Raw genomic sequence first — 22,331 nt, forward strand, 5'->3', positions numbered from 1 at the left:
CTGTGAGCTAAGCCAGAGAGGAAACATGGTCAGAGGCTCACCAGCTGCCAAGGTCACACAGCCTGTTGGCAGCAGAGCTGGGCTTTGAAGTCATGTGTGTCTTGATTCCAAGTGTATCCCATTATAAGAATCTTCATTAGAAAAAGTCTCCTGTGATGTACAATAACCTGGGGGACCCCGGTCACAGGCTTCAGTAAGAAAAAGGAAACAATTTGATTGTGAACCATGAAATCTGGAATGCAAAACTTCTAATGCGTGTGTGGGTGTGAGGATTGAGAAGGGAGAGGTGGGCAGAGGGAAGCAGGAGGAGTGGGAGGACCAGGAAAGTGAGGTTGGCAAAGGTATTGTCATCCTTAAGGTTTTGTGTTGGAAATGCAATGGTATTGATGAGAAGCGGGTTAAGAGTACCAAAAAGCAGGCACTGGGATCGTCGTCAGTAATAACTCACTGAAGAAGGTGAACAGGAAAATCTTGAGAAGTCCATGCCAGAGAGTCTGGAGCCTCCATGCTAACCAGCTTGGTGCATGTTCTTAATTGCTCCTGTCTGATCACTAACCAGACCCTATTCACCACAACCGTCCCCTACAAAGCCATGTGGCTGTACCTGGCAGTCCTCTTGGGCCTGTACTACTTCCTGCGCTGGTACCGGGAGAGGCAGGTGGTGAGCCACCTCCGGGACAAGTTCATCTTCATCACGGGCTGTGACTCGGGCTTTGGGAACCAGCTGGCCAGGCAGCTGGACCTGAAAGGCTTGAGGGTCTTGGCTGCGTGTCTGACAGAGCAAGGGGCGGAGCAGCTGAGGAACCAGACATCAGACAGGCTGCAGACAGTGATCCTGGATGTCACCAAGACTGAGAGTGTTGCTGCGGCCACCGAGTGGGTGAAGGAGCGTGTGGGGGACAGAGGTACCGCCACATTTCTTGTATGTTTACTCTTCTCTCTGTGTGAGGGGCACTGGTTGTCAGCCCCCCTGGGGAAGAGTCCAAGGTGTTTTCCTAGATGTGAAGTCCCATCTGCCTTCCTCACCTCACTCAGCTGACCAGACGAGCCTCTTCCAACTCTCACCCCTACCTCCTGACCTTGAGGGTTGCAGTTTGGGGGAGAGAGTTCCCTGATGAGACAGTGTCCTTGTAGATTCCCTGCCTGGTATTCCCTCCGGTCTCAGCAGAAAGTCTGGGTTTCTCTCTACTGAGTGAGCAGGGTGATCAGGGTGGACTTCCTGGGGGAGGGGTGGAGGTAGGGGCTCTGGTTGAAAGGCTGCAAGGGTGTCTGAGGGAAGCACTTGAGCTGGGCTGTGTTCTCAGCACTTGATCATGTTCTTGTTGGAGACCCATAGTCATTTCACTTGGCTTTAAATGTCACTCATCTTCAAATAACAATACTGAGTTCTCAGGGCTTGTCTAGGGGAAGTCAAATAACTACTATGGAGTTACTTTCTCTCGCGGCTTTCTGATTTTCTCTACTGATTTTTTTTTTTTTAAATTCCTACAAATCTGCCTATGTAAACTAGAGATATGCCAAACACTCTAAAAATCTCACCACCCAGAGATAAGGGTTATTAGTGTTTTGACATACATGATCTTATATTTACACATATTTATCCTTTCCTTCTACTATATAAAAATACATAGATTTAGAACATGATAAAAATTTCTTCAAAAACATCATAAATTATGACTGAGAAAATACTACACATTAAAATAGCATCACTTACTAAAAAGTATTTCATGGTATGATACATAATTATTTCCTATCTTGTATTCACCATACTCCACAGAAATGATATCTCTGCAAACTTCCTTCTACCCAAGTCCCTACACTATAACCATGTATGGTGATTGTGTCTTTGATACTGTATTCATCGTACAAGTCAAGCATGTTGCTGAACAGGGTAGTGACTCAGCTCTCTGTGTGGAACTTCTGGTTCCCTTACCCCAGCAACCTTGAATGCCTGCTGCTGCCATGAGGCCTATGGTTGCTAAAGGTTTACTTTAAAACCTTGGGATTGTGTCTTCGATTCTTGCAAGTGGTTTCCTTTAAGCCGGGCGAATTTGTACCAAGAAGATGAAGCCAGGGTGGCCTCCTGTGTGAGTGGGAGGAGAAGGTGGAGTTTTCTGGGGTAGGGGGTGAACTCTGTGCTCTGGGTGTTAAGGGTAAGGAGAGGCATCCCTGCCCTCCCCCAAAATAGCCCTTGGAATTCTCCAGATTCCTGAGACACATTGCTCAGTATTGAAGTGCGGGTGTTTCAAGCCCAGGTCCTAGAGGTCAATACCAGGTCTGCCACTAAGTTCCCTCAATACTGAGATCTCAGGTCTGTTTCACCCAACCAATCCGCACTCAGTTATAGTCATCTTTTTTTGTTTTTGTCTTCATCTCTTGATTCCTTTTTTTCTCTCTTTTCCTCTCTATGTTTCCTCTCTTTTCCTCATACTAACTGTTGGGCACTCAGTCCTGAAGCTGTCAGAAAATCTTGAAAGCTGGGAAATATTTATTAATGGTGTGCAAAGACACCATTGATAGCTCAGTTGGTAAAGAATCTGCCTGCAATGCAGGAGACACTGGTTCAATCCCTGGGTCAGGAATACCCACTGAAGAACAGATAGGATACCCACTCCAGTCTTCTTGAGCTTCCCTGTGGCTCAGCTGGTAAAGAATCTGCCCCTAATGCGGGAGACCTGGGTTTGATCCCTGGGTTGGGAAGATCCCCTGGAGAAGGGAAAGGCTACCCACTCAGTATTCTGGATTGGAGAATTCCATGGACTCTATAGTCCCTGGGGTCACAAAGAGTTGTATACAACTTAGTGACTTTCACTTTCAAAGATACCATGGACCGTGAAAACCCAAAACTTCACTCTTGAGTTCCATACTATAGACCCACTAGATTTCCTCAAGCTCAATACCTGTCTTCATCAACTCTGGGGTTCCTGTTCCTTGTCACCAGGCAGTGGGTGGAGTGTGAAGACTGGGTTGGGAGGAAGGCACACCTTCTGTGTGTGCCTACTACTACTCACAGGTTCTGACCTCCTCAAACCCCCAGGAGTGTGTTGGTCTCTGCTCCAGCCCCTCCCCTGCAGCCTCTCTCCTAAAGTCCTTCCGGGTTGGAGGGTGAACGGCAGCATGGCTCAGTCCTCTCTCCTGGGACGAGCACAGTGTTGCCCTCTCCCCCTCACCCTTCCCAGGACTCTGGGGTCTGGTGAATAATGCCGGCATTTGCACACCCATGGCACCCAATCAATGGCTGACCAAGCAGGACTTCGTGAAGATTCTGGAGGTGAACCTGTTGGGAGTGATAGATGTAACCCTGAGTCTGCTGCCCCTGGTGCGGAAGGCAAGAGGCCGTGTGGTCAACGTTTCCAGTGTCATGGGCCGGATGGCTGTCTTTGGTGGAGGCTACAGCATGTCCAAGTACGGCGTGGAGGCCTTCTCAGACTCCCTCAGGTAATGGTCTGGGAGGGAGGCCCTTCTCTTCTTCACATATTCACTGAGGCAGGGAAGGGGGCAAGAGGGGGGGTGTTCTACAGGGATTTTCATATATCACAGGCCTAATGCCTCTTCCTTCTAGGTTCCTCTCACTTACTGTGTATGTCTTTTGATGGGAAGCATGTTCGTGTCTTTGGCATCCCCAGGTGGTCCCAGACCTATAGAGTTTGATTCAACTTATTACTGCCTTGCAGGAGGGCCCACGGTCAGAAATTATTGGAGGCACAATAATGGATAGTTTTGCCTGTGCAGGCCTTTCATGTGCTCAGCTGCTGTGGTATTTAGGCTCTGGGAGCCCTGGGGGGATGTGTACCCCTTGAAGCAATTAGTCAAGGGAGCCACGTAGTCAAATCAGTGGTAGAGACCTCTGGTTGCAGAGAGAGGGTGGCTCTGATGTGTGGGAATTCTGTCCACAGGCAAGTGGATGCTCCTTAGAGGACAGAGGGGTTACTGGGGTGAGAGAGGGGAGACAGGGGATGTGGACTATGGAAAGACATAATATGCAGACATGGTGATTGATTGGAACGAGAGGAATAGGAGGAGGCAGCGTTTAAGCGATGCTCTGCAGTACAGTTTGTCAGATGTAGAGCTGATAGGCACAGGGCATAAAATAATTGGGAAAATGGTCAAACTCTATAGAGAAGCAGTAACATCACCATGAGCTTCTCTCCCTGGCTTCTGTGCCTTCCAACTTCTGAGAGCTCCCAGCCCATCTCACCCAGGCCTGTAGTGGTGTCTGACTGTTCTTTCATGTTCTTCTTGTACAATCTCTTGAGTCCTTGCTCCTCATCCTGTCTACATTACAGGAGGGAGCTCTCCTACTTCGGAGTGAAGGTGGCTGTGATTGAGCCGGGTTACTTCCTGACCGATTTGACCCAAGAAGAGGTGTATCATGAAAATCTCCAGACATCATGGGATCATGCCAGCCCAGAGATCCAGGAACTCTATGGAGACAACTTTCTTGCAGACTGTGAGTAAGCTGTGGGCTTTGGAAAAATATTCAGAAATACATCATTAGTACCTCCTCTAGTCTCAGTCCTATCCTCTACGCCCTGAGTTACCCACAAAGTGGAGATATGAGCTCATACCCAAGGTCTCTGTTTGGTCAACTGGTGACAGAAGTGAAGGATTGAAGCTTGGTAGATCTAGAGAACAGTTTCTCTTCAGAAACGCTTTTAATTTGGAAAGGAGACTGATGCCACAGAGGGATACATCCCTGGAATCACGGCAAGGTCATGTTAGTACCACCTTTTCTCAGGTGCCTCTATTTCTAGTGTGGGTAGAGACCTCCAGTATGTAGTATTCGTATTCCTTGGAAAGGTACTAGAGGGCATTAACTTAGTGTGGAAGTGTATTTTTTGCAAAGTGCTAGGACATATTGCAGTGAAATCTACTGATATGATATGGACCATGATTTTCGAAGAGAACAGAATTTTTGGGAAGTCAAATTGATCTGGAAGTGGGAGGGCTGGAAAATGAGAATAACTAGGATGGTGTCTCCTTCTGGACAGTTATAAAGGCATCGGATTTTCTGAAGGCACCATGGGCTAGAAATCTGTCCTTGGTGACCAACTGCATGGAGCACGCCCTCACCGCCTGCCATCCCCGCAGCAGATACTCAGCTGGTTGGGACGCCAAGTTCCTCTATCTCCCCATGAGCTACCTGCCCAGCTTCCTGGTGGATCTCATGATATATTGGAATTACCCCCAGCCTGCTAAGGCCCTGTAATCCAAGAGTGGGGTGTGTGGTAGGCGGGAGTTGGGTCATGGGTGGGGAGAGGACACATGGAGGAAGGGAAATAGAGTGGAGAGGGGGATTCTCAGGGCACCAGAACACACATTCCGCCTCACTCCCACCCAGTCCCCAGGCTTTGTTTGGGTCATTGCTTAGGACTCTAAGAAATTAGGAAGAAAGAGACATATTATGCTTGAGGAACTGGGGTCAGATGCTCACGTCTTCATTCTGTCCCTTGTGTGTTATGACCCACATCAGCTGTGAAAAGCCGTACTGTGGGGAGGACATGAGGCACTGGGGCTTTCAGTCCCCTGTGCTTTGGCTCTGTCCACCTCTTCAGATGAATCTTTCCCATGTCCTGTCTCCCTCTTCCCCAGGATGGAAATGATGGGCAGGGGGATAAAAGCCCCTCTTCACTGAATGTGTCTATTGACAGTGGACGGTGTCTACCAGACTGATCCAATAGCCTGGGTGCCAATTTGGTGGCCTTGGCAGGTTTGGGCACAGAAACCGGGTTTTGATCCATCTTGGAAATAAGAATTTCTGTTGATTATTTTTTCTCTAAAATTTCATTTGAAAAGTTCACCTATTAGAATGCATGCTAGGGCTTCATAGTTAAACTGAAGGCACTTGATTTTCAAATTATTATTTATGACACATACAAATAGTATTAGTCTCAGCAAACCAAATGAAATCAAATAAAGCATCATTGATTCACTCTATGTCTTGGGGGTGTGTGTTCAGAAGGTTTGGAATCACCCCCTGGAATCCTGTCCAGAATGTCAGAGGGCTTGTGAGGTTGTAAAGCCCTGACCCTCGTTGCTGGTCCCACAAGGGGTTGGGGGACGCAGGGCTGCAATGAGATGGGTTCCATGGCCACCTGTTTGATCTGTGACACAAGGGCTCTCAGACAAGGCTGAAAAACAAATGCATTGAGAAAGAAGTGCAGTGCACACCAGCTGAGTCTTCGGACTGGACCCTCAGCAGATTCCCATCCTCCTCCCTCCAGGCTGCCTTCTTTGGGGGTGGAGCCAGGTCTGGTCTGATGGTTGTGAGCAGGAGCTGGAACCGTGCCAGAGATCTCGCAGCAGCCACAAGGCAGTCTCCCTCCTCCGCCCTTTGGCCATGCTGGTGGTTTTGGAGAACAAGTTCAGTGGCTCCCCAACCCTAATACCATCTCCATACCAGAATCAGACCCTTAGGACATGAAGACAGGATTTGTCTGTCTATTTTGAGAACGGAATGTGGGCCAGCTGCACCTCCCAGGATCAAAGATGCAGAGATTTTAGTCAGTGAGTTTCCCTGACAGGGTGGGCCCTGAAAGATGTCTTCTTGTGGGCTCTGCAGCTTCAAGGTGAGTGAGAGTTATCCCGGCTTCCTGTCTTGGGTCTCTACTGATCTTCCTATGATCTTCCCCACTTGGAATGTAGTGTGGAGCTCCTGAAAGGCCCCAAACCCACACTGTAACTTTCAGAATTCACAAAACAGAGGCAAATGCCCTGAGGGCTGGCACCAGTCTGCTGCCTGGCCCTGTGAGAATTTATGGTTGATGCTTTCAAGGTCACTGAGAAAAAAAAAAAGTCTTGTTACTTTGAGTAAAGAAACCACAACCATTTCTCTTAGCAGGGCTAGTGTTTGTATAAGACTTGCATGTTCCCCCAGCTTCCTGACAGTTTCCAGGGCACCATCCTCCATCCTGGCCTTCTTCCTCCTCAACTTTTGGGGAGTCCCTGTCAGAGGGTCCTGCTGGTCACCCAGGAAGCTGGCAGAGGCTGCTTTCTTTAGGACCACCCTTTCCATTACTGATGCCAACTGCCCCCTGAGGGACAACTCCTTTCAGGATGACAATCAGCTTCCTGCAGGTGAAGTGACCACTCAAAGCTGAATCTGTCTGTGTTTGTTGGCTGCTGGGGTGAGTTCCAGGAGCATCTGAGCCTCTGTGGGTGGCTCTCCTTCCACCCAGGACCTGTAGTCTTTCCTGACTCCGCAGTCAGAGCTATGATAAACGTGGATGGTGAGGAGATGCCAGGGACACTGACCCCAGCTCCTTCTGTCCCTGACCCTCCCACCAGCTCCGTGCCCCTCGTGGTCCAGCCCCATTCCTGGATGGTATCCTCCCCCTCCCCATGAACCCCCTCTATGCCTAGCCATTCTGTGGTCCAGTCTCAGGACCTTTCTTCAGTCTCCTGAGCAGGCAGCTCTCTCCTCCTCTCCACCCCCTCATACAAATGAACTAATTCTGTTCCAATTACTGTGGTTTACTGACCTTCCTACTAATGGGAGGGCATACCCCATCCCATGCATCCATGGGCACTAAATTGCTTCAGTGTTTGGACTCTCTGCAATCCCATGGACTGTGTAGCCCACCAGGCTTCCTTATCCCTGAGTTTCACCAGGCAAGAATACTGGAGTTGTTTGCCATGCCCTCCTTCACGGGATCTCTCCGAATCAGGGATCAAAACCATATCTCCTATGTTTCTTGCTTTAGCAGGCAGGTTTTTTACCACTAGGGCCACCTGGGAAGTCCACCCCACCCCATAAGAAAGTTGCTCAGTCATGTTCAACTCTTTGTGACCCCTGGACTATACACTCCATGGAATTCTCCAGGCCAAAATACTAGAGTGAGTAGCCTTTCCCTTCTCCAGAGGATCTTCCCATTCCAGGGATCCAACCCAGGTTTCCCACATTGCAGGCAGATTCTTTCCAGCTGAACCACAAGGGAAGCCCACCCTGACCCATGGTCCCTGTGAAACCAGGCTTTTCCATCAGTCTTTTCTCCATGTCACAGTGGTCTGGTTGCTGGGTGTGGTGCTTGGCAGGGCAGTCTATGCAGAGTGTGTAGAGGGTGATGGAGCTGGGCACCCAAGCCTGTGATCAGGGAATCTCATGGAATGAAAGGGGAACAATTGTTAGAGCAGCTTTGTTTGAGTCCTTTCACCACTCATTCCAGCATCTGGGAGAAGTCTCACCATTGCCTGTGTCCCCTCATTCCCTTCGTGTCCCCTCTCTTTGCCTCAGACACCCCCACTGCTCTTCTGACCACCTTTTGGGTCCAGAGAACCATTGTATCAGGAGAGCCTTATTCTCTTTTGCCTTCTCCTTCTAATCCTAGAGAGGCTGAGTGGACTTAGTCTTTCAGGAGGGAATTCTGTGAGCTGAGCTAGAGGAGGAAACCAGGTCAGAGGCTAAGCCAGCTGCCCAGGGCACACAGCTAGTTGGTAGGAGAATTGGGCTTTGAAGCCACGTGTGTCTTGATTCCAGGTGTATTCCCTTTGTAAGAAACTCCACTAGATCTGGGAGACCCAGGTCTGAGACTTAACCAGAAAAAAGGACAAGGATAATTGTGAACCATGAAACCTGGGATGCAAGGGTCTAATGTGTGTGTTTGCATAGGGGAGGGGGAATTTAGAGGGAGGAGGTGGGCAGAGGAAAACAGGGAGGAGTGGGAGGACCAGGAAAGTGAGGTTGGAAAAGTATTGTCATCCTTAAAAGTTTGTGTTGGAAATGCAATGGTATCGATGAGAAGTGGGTTAAATGTACCGAAAAACAAGACTGGGATCTGAGTCAGTCATGCTCACTGAAGAAGGTGAATAAGAAAATCTTGAGAACTCCCTGCCAGAGAGTCTGGAAGTTGACTGGCCAACCAACTTGGTGCATGTTCTTAATTCCTCCTGTCTGGTCAATAGCCAGATTCTATTTCACCCCAGCCTGTGTGTGTCTGTCCCCTGCAAAGCCATGTGGCTGTACCTGATGGTCCTTGTGGGCCTTTACTAACTCTTCAGCTGTTACCAGGAGAGGTAGGTGATGAGCCACCTCCAAGAAAAGTTCATCTTCATAACAGGGTGTGACTCGGGCTTTGGGAACCTGCTGGCCAAGCAGCTGGACCTACGAGGCTTGAAGTTCCTGGCTGCGTGTCTGTCTGAGTAGGGGGCCTAGCAGCTGAGGAATTAGACATCAGACGGGCTGCAGACAGTGTACCTGGACGTCATCAAGACTGAGAGCATCACTGCGGCCACTGAATGGGTGAAGGAGAGTTGGGGGGGGAGGGTAAGAGGTACCATCCACATTTCTTGTTTGTTTACTTCTCTCTGTGTGAGGGTAGACCCGGTGTTAACTCCCTGGGGAAGAGTCCAAGGTGTTTTCCTGGACATGAAGTCCCACCTGCCTTCTTCACCTCACCCAGCTGACCACACGTTTATCCAGGCCCAGTGACTGTGACCATGGCCTTGGGCAGCAGTGGGTGTGTCTGAGACAAAGAGTCAGGTGACCTCTCGGACGTGTAGGGGTGTGTGGGGCGACCTGAGGAGGATTTGAAGAAGGCAGTGAGGTCATTCCTTTGTCTGCAGAAGTGAGGGGCTAATGTGTCTTTCTGGGGCTTATCGTGTGACCTGGGATCCCAGGATTAACCCAGGGATGGACAAACAAGGAGAGGTCTGTAAGGGAGAGGCAGGGCCCAAACCCTTCCCAGGGACATGTAGCATCTCCCTCACGAGAACTCTCCCTGTGGTCCTCCTTCCATCCCCTCCTATAGAGTCACTACCCTCCATCCTTTGCCACCTGCCAGGTCCCCCAGCCCAGATCCCCTTCCCCTACCCTCTAATGGAGGAGCCTGGGAGTCACTTCTGGAGCCTGGTCTTACGTCTTCTGCTAACTCTTAGTGAGCACCTACTGTGATCAGGGCAGGAATTCCCCTGATGTCCCAGTGCTTCCAGAGACCCTTGCTCTCTGTGTGTCCTCTGCTGTCATGATGGTCTGAGTATGGACTCAGTGGAGAATGCATTTGTACAGTTATACAGATACCTGGGCTGAGGGCAAATTGGAGTGGGAGGGACTTCTCCAAGAGTCAACTAAAATACTGAATTTTTATCTTTTTTTTTTTTTTTTCAAAATTGAGATTATGGTGTGTTTAAGGGAACCTTACGTCATAGAACAATATCACCATTTTCAAGCAAACAGAGAGCGAGATCAGATGCTGCAGGACCCCTGAAACTCAAACCTGTTTTAATGGCTTGGTGTCAGAGAGGGGACTGCTGAAGAGATGAACGTGACCAAGAGGATCCTCGAGGATCTCTGAATCCCTCAGGTTGTGGTGTGTCAGCCCCTCAAAGTCGATCCACGTTCTCCTCTTCAATGCAAACCTAGAGCTTCTTGCTTGATCTGAAGACCCCACATTTTCATATTTTTATTTACACACACACACCGCCAGACCTACCAAACCAACTGAAATCAAGTAAAGCATCACTAATTCACTTTATGCCCTGAGGGTTTGTCTTCAGGAGCTCTGGACTCATCTCCAGCAGTCCTCTACAGAATGTCAGAGGACTTGTGAGCTTACAAACCCTGATCCTCCTTGCTGGTCCTACAAGGGGGTTGGGGGGCGCAGGACTGCACAGAGATAAGTTCCATGGCCAACTCTGTGGACTGTGACTCATCGACCCCAACTCAGACAAGGCAGAACAACAAATGCACTGGAAAAAGGGTGCAGGGCACAGCAGCTCACATTCTCAGCCTGGACCCTCAGCAGAGCACCATTCCTCCTTTGTCCAGGCCACCTTCCTTGAGGAGGGAGCTAGGTCTGCTCTGATGGATGTATGCAGGGGCAGGAACCCATGCTATGAAGATCCACAGGAGTGCCAAAGGGAAGGTGCTGTCACTCTTTCCCTGGGCTGTCCTGGCCTTTGTGAGTTGCCTGTGGTCAGTGACTCCCCAACCCCTCCAACCTCCTGAACACGCTGACCTGTCTCCACATTTTAGAGTCTCCACTTCAGACAGTGGAGCTGGAAACAAGCTTGCACAGCTTGCCCTCACTTCCTACCCCTTCCAGCTCCTCCATTTGTTACTTACACTTACTGTTCAGAGAACTGTCCTGGGTGTAGAACAGGCAGTGGGTGGAGGGTGGCCTTAGTTTGGCAGTGGTCCCCGCTGAGATGTACTGGGGCTACGCCAAGGGGTACATGTGTCAGCTCTGGGTTACATGTGGGTCAGAAGTTTGGCCCTGGAATCTGGCCCAACTACCCCTCCGAGGAGATAAGATGCAGAGATTTTTGTCAGTGAGTCTCCGTGACAGAATCACATCTGAAAGATTTCTTGTTCTGGCCCATTAGATTCCAGGTGAGTGTCACCCCAGCTCCTGCCTCTTACTGCTCTCTCCTGACCTGCCTGTCATTGTACCCACCTGGAACAGGCGTCTGAAGCTCCTGAGACCCCACAAGTCATCATATGAGTTTCAAGACTCACAAAAGGGAAGCTGATGTTGTAAGGAGTAGGATGGGGCTGCTGCATGGACCCGTGGGAATTTATGGTGAAGGAATTCATGGTCAGAGAAAAAAAAATCTCCTGTTTCTTCCAAGTAAAGAAACCACAACCTTTGCCCTTAACAGGCTTCAGTTCAGTTCAGTCAGTTGCTCAGTCATGTCCGACTCTTTGCGACCCCATGAATCGCAGCACGCCAGGCCTCCCTGTCCATCACCAACTCCTGGAGTTCACTCAGACTCACGTCCATCGAGTCAGTGATGCCATCCAGCCATCTCATCCTCTGTCGTCCCCTTCTCCTCCTGCCCCCAATCCCTCCCAGCATCAGAGTCTTTTCCAATGAGTCAACTCTTCACATGAGGTGGCCAAAGTACTGGAGTTTCAGCTTTAGCATCATTCCTTCCAAAGAAATTCCAGGGCTGATCTCCTTCAGAATGGACTGGTTGGATCTCCTTGCAGTCCAAGGGACTCTCAAGAGTCTTCTCCAACACCACAGTTCAAAAGTATCAATTCTTCGGTGCTCAGCCTTCTTCACAGTCCAAATCTCACATCCATACATAACCACTGGAAAAACCATAGCCTTGACTAGACAGACCTTTGTTGGCAAAGTAATGTCTCTGCTTTTCAATATGCTATGTAGGTTGGTCATAACTTTCCTTCCAAGGAGTAAACGTCTTTTAATTTCATGGCTGCAGTCACCATCTGCAGTGATTTTGGAGCCCCAAAAAATAAAGTCTGACACTGTTTCCACTGTTTCCCCATCTATTTCCCATAAAGTGATTGGACCAGATGCCATGATCTTTGTTTTCTGAATGTTGAGCTTTAAGCCAACTTTTTCACTCTCCACTTTCACTTTCATCAAGAGGCTTTTTAGTCCCTCTTCACTTTTTGCCATAAGGGTGGTGTCATCTGCATATCTGAGGTTATTGATATTTCTCCCGGCAATCTTGATTCCAGCTTGTGTTTCTCCCAGTCCAACATTTCTCATGATGTACTCTGCATATAAGTTAAATAAGCAGGGTGACAATATACAGCCTTGATGTATGCCTTTTCCTATTTGGAACCAGTCTGTTGTTCCATGTCCAGATCTAACCCTTGCTTCCTGATCTGCATATAGATTTCTCAAGAGGCAGGTCAGGTGGTCTGGTATTCCCATCTATTTCAGAATTTTCCACAGTTTATTTTGATCCACACAGTCAAAGGCTTTGGCATAGTCAATAAAGCAGAAATAGATGTTTTTCTGGAACTCTCTTGCTTTTTCCATGAACCAGCAGATGTTGGCAATTTGATCTCTGGTTCCTCTGCCTTTTCTAAAACCAGCTTGAACATCTGGAAGTTCACGGTTCACATATTGCTGAAGCCTGGCTTGGAGAATTTTGAGCATTACTTTACTAGCGTGTGAGGTGAGTGCAATTGTGCGGTAGTTGGAGCATTCTTTGGCATTGCCTTTCTTTGGGATTGGAATGAAAACTGACCTGTTCCAGTCCTGTGGCCACTGCTGAGTTTTCCAAATTTGCTGGCATAGTGAGTGCAGCACTTTCACAGCATCATCTTTCAGGATTTGGAATAGCTCAACTGGAATTCCATCACCTCCACTAGCTTTGTTCGTAGTGATGCTTTCTAAGGCCCACTTGACTTCACATTCCAGGATGTCTGGCTCTAGGTCAGTGATCATACCATCGTGATTATCTGGGTTGTGAAGATCTCTTTCGTACAGTTCTTCTGTGTATTCTTGCCATCTCTTCTTAATATCTTCTGCTTCTGTTAGGTCCATACCATTTCTGTCCTTTATCGAGCCCATCTTTGCATGAAATGTTCCCTTGGTATCTCTCATTTTCTTGAAGAGATCTCTAGTCTTTCCCATTCTGTTGTTTTCCTCTATTTCTTTGCATTGATCCCTGAGGAAGGCTTTCTTATTTCTTCTTGCTATTCTTTGGAACTCTGCATTCAGATGTTTATATCTTTCCTTTTCTCCTTTGCTTTTCGCTTCTCTTCTTTTCACAGCTATTTGTAAGGCCTCCCCAGAAAGCTATTTTGCTTTTTTGCATTTCTTTTCCATGGGATGGTCTTGATCCCTGTCTCCTGTACAATGTCATGAACCTCCATCCATAGTTTATCAGGCACTCTATCTATCAGATCTAGGCCCTTAAATCTATTTCTCACTTCCACTGTATAATCATAAGGGATTTGATTTATGTCATACCTGAATGGTCTAGTGGTTTTCCCTACTTTCTTCAATTTAAGTCTGAATTTCTCAATAAGGAGTTCATGATCGGAGCCACAGTCAGCTCCTGGTCTTGTTTTTGCTGACTGTATAGAACTTCTCCATCTTTGGCTGCAAAGAATATAATCAATCTGATTTCAGTGTTGACCATCTGGTGATGTCCATGTGTAGAGTTTTCTCTTGTGTTGTTGGAAGAAGGCGTTTGTTATGATCAGTGCATTTTCTTGGCAAAACTCTATTAGTCTTTGCCCTGCTTCATTCCGTATTAACAGGCTTAGTGTTTGTAAAAGACTTGCATATCTCCCTGGCTTCCTGACAGTTTCTAGGGCACCATCCTCCATCCTGGCCTTCTCCTTCCTCACCCTTTGGGGAATTCCTGTAGGAGGGTCCTGCTGGTCACCCAGGAAGCAGGCACAGGCTGCTTTCTGCAGGACCATCCTTTCTATTACCACTGCAGATTGCCACCCGAGGGACAACTCCTTTCAGGAGGCAGCCAGCACGCTGCAGGTGACAGTGACCACTAGAGGCTGAATCTCTCCTCCTCTCTGTGTATCTTGGCTGCTGGGGTGGGCTCCAGGGGCATGGAGCCTCTGTGTCATTGGGGAATCCTCTCCTTCCACTTAGTGTCCATCGTCTTTCCTGACTTGGAGTCGGAGCTGTGATAAATGTGGATGGTGAGGAGATGCCCAGGGCACTGACTCTGGCTCCTTCTGCCCCTGCCTCTCTCACCAGCTCAGTGCCCCTGGTGGTCCAGCCCCATTACTGAGTGGTATTCTTCTCATCCCTGTGAACCCCTGTATGCACAGCTGTTTTGGGATCCAGTCTCGGGTCCTTCCTCCAGTCTCCTGAGCAGGCAGCTCGTTTCTCCTCTCCACCATAACCCTCATACAAATTGAGCTAATTCCTTTCCAATTATTGAACTCCCTGCTTGGGGGAGTTAGCATTCCAATTAATGATATGACATCAAGGTTCAAATCAGGCTTTTCTCTATGTCTGGGTGGTCTGGATGTTGTCTGTGGTGCCTGGCAGGGCAGGGTCTGACCACAGAAGGAGAGAGAGCAATGGAACCCAGCATCCAGGTATGTGGACAGAACATCTTCTTGGAGTCAAAGGGGAACACGTGTTAGAGCAGCTTTGTGTGAGTCCTTCCAACACCCATCCCAGCATCTGGGAGAAGTCTCACCATTGCTTGTGTCCCCTCATTCCCTTCATGTCCCCTCTCTTTTCTCTGACACCCCCACTGCTCTTCTGAACATCTTTCTGGTCCAGAGAGCCACTGTATCAGGAGAAACCTTATTCTCTTTTGCCCTCTCCTTCTAATCCTAGAGAGGCTGAGGGGACTTAGTCTTTCAGGAGGGACTTCTGTGAGCTGAGCCAGAGAGGAAACATGGTCAGAGGCTCACCAGCTGCCAAGGTCACACAGCCTGTTGGCAGCAGAGCTGGGCTTTGAAGTCATGTGTGTCTTGATTCCAAGTGTATCCCATTATAATAATCTTCATTAGAAAAATCCTCCTGTGATGTAAAATAGCCTGGGAGACCCAGGTCACAGGCTTCAGTAAGAAAAAGGGAATTTGATTGTGAACCATGAAATTTGGAATGCAAAACTTCTAATGTGTTGTGTGGGTGTGAGGATTGAGAAGTGAGAGGGGGCAGAGGGAAGCAGGAGGAGTGGGAGGACCAGGAAAGTGAGGTTGGCAAAGGTATTGTCATCCTTAAGGTTTTGTGTTGGAAATGCAATGGTATTGATGAGAAGCGGGTTAAGAGTACCTAAAAGCAAGCGCTGGAATCGTCGTCAGTAATAACTCACTGAAGAAGGTGAACAGGAAAATCTTGAGAAGTCCATGCCAGAGAGTCTGGAGCCTCCATGCCAACCAGCTTGGTGCATGTTCTTAATTGCTCCTGTCTGATCACTAACCAGACCTTATTCACCACAACCTGTGTGTGTCCGTCCCCTACAAAGCCATGTGGCTGTATCTGGTGGTCCTCTTGGGCCTGTACTACCTCCTGTGCTGGTAGCAGGAGAGGCAGGTGGTGAGCCACCTCCGGGACAAGTTCATCTTCATCACGGGCTGTGACTCGGGCTTCGAGAACCAGCTGGCCAGGCAGCTGGACCTGCAAGGCTTGAGGGTCTTGGCTGCGTGTGTGACGGAGCAAGGGGCGGAGCAGCTGAGGAACCAGACATCAGCGAGACTGAGAGTGTTGCTGCGGCCACCGAGTGGGTGAAGGAGCGTGTGGGGACAAAGGTACCGCCACATTTCTTGTTTGTTTACTTCTTCTTTCTGTGTGAGAGGAGACCCATTGTCAGCACCCTGGGGAAGAGTCCACAGTGTTTTCCTGGACGTGAAGTCCCACCTGCCTTCTTCACCTCACCCAGCTGATCAGATGAGCCTCTTCCATCCCTCACCCCTACCTCCTGACCTTGAAGGTTTGCAGTGTTGGGGAGAGATTTCCCTGATGAGACTGTGTCCTTGCAGACTAACTGTCTGGTGTCCCCTCTTCTCTCAACAGAAAGTCTGGGTTTCTTGCTACTGAGTGAGCAGGGTGATCAGGGTAGACTTTCTAGAGGAGGGGTGGAGGTGGGGGCTCTGGCTGAAAGTCTGCAAGGGTATCTGGGGGGCAGCACAGGAGCTGAGCTGTGTTCTCAGCACTTGATTGTGTTCTTACTGGTGACCCATAGACATTCCACTTGGGTATAAATGTCATTCACTTTCAAATGACGATATTGAGTTCTCAGGACTTGTCTAAAGAAAGTTAACTACCATGGAGTTATTTTCCTTTTCTCTTTGGTTTCTGTTTTCCTTCTATTCTCTGTGCTTTAAAAAAAAAATAATATATATATATATATATATATGGTTTTTTTTTTATTGAAGTATAGTTGACTTAAAAATTTTCAAATACACACAATGTGATTCAGTTGTACACATACACATGTATTATTTTTGAAATCATTTTCCATTATAGAATATTACAAGATATTAACTATAGTTCCCTGTGCTATTCAGTAAACCTTTGGTGCTTGTTGTATATCTCATTTTTTAAATTAAAAGTTAGCATTCTATTCATACTAAGTCATACAAGTGGAATCAAAATGTCACAAATTTTTTAGTTAGGCAAAATTCATGACTTCTATGGCAGAAAGCAAAGAAGTAAAGAGCCTCTTGATGAAAGTGGAAGAGGAGAGTGAAAAAGCTGGCTTAAAACTCAGCATTCAAAAAACAAAGGTCATAGCATCTGGTCCCATCACTTCATGGCAAATAGATGGGGAAACAATGGAAACAGTGAGAGACTTTATTTTTTGGGGGCTCCAAAATCACTGCAGATGGTGACTGCAGCCATGAAATTAAAAGATGCTTGCTCCTTCGGAGAAAAGCTATGACCAACCTAGACAACATATTAAAAAGCAGAGACATTTCTTTACCCACAAAGGTCTGTCTAGTCAAAGCTATGATTTTTCCAGTAGTCATGTATGGACATGAGAGTTGGACTATAGGAAAGCTGAGCGCTGAAGAATTGATGCTTTTGAACTATGGTGTTGGAGAAGACTCTTGAGAGTACCTTGGACTGCAAGGAGATCAAACCAGTCAATCCCAAAGGAAATCAGTCCTGAATATTCATCAGAAGGACTGAAGCTGAAGCTGAAACTCCATCACTTGAGGCGAAGAACTGAATCCTTGGAAAAGACCCCGATGCTGGGAAAGATTGAAGGCAGGAGGAGAAGGGGACAACAGAGGATGAGATGGCTGGATGGCAACACTGACTCAATGCATATTAGTGTGAAGAAGCTCTGGAAGCTGGTGATGGACAGGGAAGCCTGATGTGCTGCAGTTCATGGGGTGGCAGAGTTGGGCACGACTGAGTGACTGAACTGAACCGAACTGACTGATATGTATGTATACAAAAGGTCTTCTACTACTCTTGATAAAGGCTCGAGAAAGAACATCAAAAAAATAAAGAAGAGATGGAAAAATTGAAAAACATAAACTAAATGAGATGGGAGCACTGAATGTGAAATAGAAAAAATGAAACTAGATAAAAGATCATCATCTAATCCAGTTGGTTTTAAACAGAGCTGTTCATCAGAAATATATCTGGAGATTTGGAGGAAAAAAAAGCAATACCTGGGCATTTGTATTTTTCAAAAACCTCTAAGATAATTCTGATATGCATCTGGATTTTAAAGTGTTTATGGGTTTTTCTATTAAACGATAGTTTTGAGGATACAGAATCTATTATTTTTCTGTTGACCAATCATGATACAACCATATTGAGTAATAGTTACGTAGTCAAAATAGTAAAAGATGTTTATCAGTTTTCACAATCAATAGCCAGATTAAAATAAAAGATAATTACAATTGCAAAGTATAATGGGAACCTGATTAACCTAGCAATATAAAATAATTACATACAATTTGGGGGGTCAAGCAGAGTAATGTGATAAGTGGAAGTGTATACAAGCACATGTTTTCATCCACCCAGCCAGTCTATGTCTTTTGGTTGGGATATTTAACCCATTTACATTTAAGGTAATTATTGATATGCTGTGCTGTGCTTAGTCGCTCAGCCATGTCTGACTCTTTGCGACCCCATGGACTGTAGCCCACCAGGCTCCCCTGTCCATGGGTATTCCTCAGGCAAGAATACTGGAGTGGATTGCCATGCCCTCCTCCAGGGGGTCTTCCCAACCCAGGGATCGAGCCCAGGTCTCCCACACTGCAGGCGGATTCTTTACTGTCTAAGCCACCAGGGAAGCCCAGTTATTGATATGTATGATCCCATTTTCTTAATTCTTTTGGTTTATTTTCTGTTAGGTTTTTTCCTTCTCTTACGCTTCCTGCCTAGAGATGTTCCTTTAGCATTTGTCATACAGCTGGTTTGGTGGTGCAAAGTTCTGTTAACTTTTGCTTGTCTGGAAAGCTTTTGATTTCTCCATCAAATCTGAAGGAAAGTCTTTCTGGGTAGAGTATTCTTGGTTGTAGTTTCTTCCCTTTCATCACTTCAAATATATCATGCCATTCCTTTCTGCCTTGAAGCGTTTCTGTTGAGAAATCAGCTGATAACTTGATAGGAGTTCCCTTGTATGTTATTTGTCATTTTTCCCTTATTGCTTTTAATATTTCATCTTTGTCTTTAATTCTTGTCAGTTTGATTACTATGTGTCTTGGTGTGTTCCTCTTTGGGTTTATCCTGATTCTCTGTGCTTCCTGGACTTGGTGATATTTCTTTTCCCACGTGAGGGAAGCTTTCAGCTATTATCTCTTCAAATATTTTCGCAGGTCCTTTCTTTCTCTCTTCTCCTTCCCAGACCCCTGTAATGCAAATGTTGATGTGTTTACTGTTGTCCCAGAGGTCTCATAGGCTGTTTTCATTTGTTTGTTTGTTTTTTAATATTTTGTTCTGCAGCAGTGATTTCCACCATTCTGTCCTTCAGGTCATTTATCCATTCTTTTGCTTCAGTTATTCTGCTACTGATTCCTTCTAGTGTATTATTATCTCTGTTTGTTTGCTTTTAGCTCTTCTAAATGCTTGGTAAACATTTCTTGCATCTTCTCCATTGCTTTCCCAAGATCCTGGATCATCTTTACTATCATTATTCTGAATTCTTTTTCTGGAAGGTTGCCTATCTCCACTTATTTGTTTTCTTGGGGTTTTATTTTGTCATCTCATCTGGGACATAAATTTCTGCTGTTTTCTTCCAGATTACTTTCTGTAATGTGGTTTTTGCTCTACTCCCTGTGGGATTGTGGTTCTTCTTGCTTCTTCTGTCTGCTCTCTGATGGAGGATGCTAAGAGACTTGTTGTGTAAAGCTTCCTGATGGGAGAGACTGGGTCAGTTTTTCCTTGCTCAGTAAAACTTTAATCCAATTATCTGCTGATGGGTGATGGATGGAGTTGTGCTCCCTCCCTGTTCGTTGTTTGGCCTGCAGCGATCCAGCCCTGGGGCCTACAGGCTCTATGGCCGGGTTAATGGTGACCTCCAAGAGGGCTTATGCCAAGGGAGACCTTCCAGGACTGCTGCTGCCTGTGCCTCAATCCCTTTAGTGAGCCCCTGCCAATCCAAGCCTCCAATGGCACCCCACTCCAGTGCTCTTGCCTGGAAAATCCCATGGATGGAGGAGCTTGGTGGGCTGCAGTCCATGGGGTCGCTAAGAGTCAGACAAGACTGAACAACTTCACTTTCAATTTTCACTTTCATGTATTGGAGAAAGAAATGGCAACCCACTCCAGTGTTCTTGCCTGGAGAATCCCAGGGATGGGGGAGCCTGGTGGGCTGCCATCTATGGGGTCACACAGAGTCAGACATGACTGAAGCGACTCAGCAGCAGCAGCCAACCCAAGCCTCCATAGGAGACCTTCCAATATCATCAGATAGGTTTGCTTCAGTCTCCTATGGGGTCACTTCTCCTTTCCTCTGGGTCTTGGTGCACATGAGATTTTGTTTGTGCCCTCCATGACTGGAGTCTGTCTTTCCCCCAGTCCTGTGTAAGTCCTATAATCAAATCCTGATGGTCTTCAAGGTCAGGTTCCCTGGGCATTCCCAGTTCCTTTGTCAGATCCCCAGGCTGGGAAGACTGATGTGGGGCTAAGAACCTTCACAACACTGGGAGAACTTCTTTGGTATTTTTCGTTCTCCCATTTGTGGGTCATCCACCAGGTGGTTATGGGATTTAATTTTATCGTGACTCTGTCCCTCCTCTGGTCTCACTGTGGCTTCTTCTTTGTCTTTGGACCTGGGGTATCTTTTTTTGGTGGGTTCCAGCATCCTCTTGTGGATGCTTGTTCAGCAACTGGTTGTGATTTTGGTGTTCTCATTGGAGGACATGAGCACACATCCTTGTACTCTGCCACCTTGAACTGGAAGCCTCTACACTTTTTATTTTATTTTTTTTTACTACAAATCTGCTGATGTTTGGCAGGGGATAGAGAGAACTTTAGTTTTTTTTCTTCTAAGTATAAATGTAAAGCATAATCATTGTGGAAACTGAGAGACATGCAGGGATTAAAACCAAACACTCTCAAAATCTCACCACCCAGATAAGTGTTGTTAATAGTTTGGTGTACATGGTCTTATATTTTGCAGATATTTATCCTTTTCTTTCTACTATATTAAAATATGTAGATTTAGAACATAAAAATTTCTTCAAAAACTTCATAAATTACCATTGAGAAAAATGCTACACATTAAAATAGCATTACTTATTAAAAAATGCTTCATGGTTTGAGACATAGTATTTCCTACCTTTTAATCACTATATTGAATGTAAACAATATCTCATAAACTTCTTTCTACCCAAGTCGTTACACTATAACCGTGTATGTTTGATTGTATCTTTTTTTTAAAAAAGATATGTTGTTTGTTTATTTATTTATTTTTGGCTGTGCTGGGTCTTTCTTTACTTGTGGAGAGCAGAGGCTATTCTCTATTCGAGGTGTGTGGGCTTCTCTTGTTTCAGATCACTGGTTTTATGGTGCACGGGCTTCAGTAGCTAGAGCTTGTGGGCTCTAGAGTACAGGCTTGGTAATTGTGGCACACGGGCTTATTTGTCCAATGGCATGTGGGATCTTTCCAGAGGAGGGGTCTAACTGGTGTTCCCTGGACTGTAAGGCAGATTCTTAACCACTGAAACAGCAGGGAAGCCCTTGATCGTTTCTTTATAACAAATGGTTGGACCATATTCATCCTACAAGTCAGGCCTGTTGCCGAGCAGGGGAGGGACTCAACTCTCCTTGTGAAACTTCTGGTTCCCTTACCCCAGCAACCTTGAATGAATGCCTGCTGCTGCTGCCCTGAGGCCTAGGGTTGCTAAGTGTAGTGTGTAGTCACTCAGTCATGTCCGACTCTTTGCGACCCTGTGGACTATAGCCCACCAGGCTCCTCTGCCCATGGGATTCTCCAGGCAAGAACACTGGTGTGGGTTGCCATTTCCCTCTTCATATATGGATACTAGCAATCTGCTAATTAAAGAAAGGAAATGTCTCAAAACTCAGAGAATGGCACCAGGTGAGTCATCCAGGGGCAAAAAATGGTTGACAATATTCTCGAAGAAAGGCAGGTTTCCATATAAATATATAGTTTCATTAACATAGATTAGGAGAACAAGGTATCAGTATAACATACGGCTTTGTCAAGTCGGTTCTGAGCCTTTGGGGGAACCGACTTGAAGACAGAGTCGAGGGTAAATACATGGTATGTTAGCACGGCTTAAGACAAACATTTCCATAAGAAAGATGCATGGGTTAGCTCAAGGCTTAAGAAAAGTTAAGTTCAGGTGGAACCAGGTGTCACTATGGCAACAGAATTTTAAGAGAAACTTGTTTATAAATTTCTATAGAGAAGGGGAAAAAATATAACACTTGTTTGTTTCCTCCTGCCACTTAAGAGAGAGATAAAAAAATGTCTGACACTTGCAGCCTATTTCCTCCGTTTGGAGACCCCTTGCCCTCCGGCCTGTTACCCTCAAACTGTTGGAGGAGTTATGTGTGAGTCCTGCCAATACCCATCCCAGCATCTGAGAAATCTCACCATTGCCTGTGTCCCCTCATTCTCTTTGAGTCCCCCTCTTTGCCTCAGACACTCCAACTGCTCTTCTGAACACCTTTCTGGTCCAAAGAACCACTGTTATCAGGAGAGACCTTATTTTC

The 22,331-nt window shown here is 46.7% G+C and overlaps 1 protein-coding gene across 1 annotated transcript; it reads left to right on the plus strand.

Annotated features, from left to right (window-relative positions):
* The first annotated feature begins 378 nt into the window (after window positions 1–378).
* LOC147372017 (retinol dehydrogenase 16-like) lies at window positions 379–5,937 on the plus strand. Its single transcript, XM_086400473.1, has 4 exons — window positions 379–905; window positions 3,180–3,438; window positions 4,287–4,450; window positions 4,992–5,937. The coding sequence occupies exons 1-4, from the start codon at window positions 506–508 to the stop codon at window positions 5,207–5,209; spliced, it is 1,041 nt and encodes a 346-aa protein (XP_086256599.1). The 5' UTR covers window positions 379–505; the 3' UTR covers window positions 5,210–5,937.
* The last annotated feature ends 16,394 nt before the right edge of the window (window positions 5,938–22,331 follow it).

The sequence above is a fragment of the Bos grunniens genome, chromosome 5, assembly GCF_055505025.1.
Source record: "Bos grunniens cultivar Pamir isolate PY7600 chromosome 5, Bosgru_T2T1.0, whole genome shotgun sequence".
NCBI lineage: Eukaryota > Metazoa > Chordata > Mammalia > Artiodactyla > Bovidae > Bos > Bos grunniens.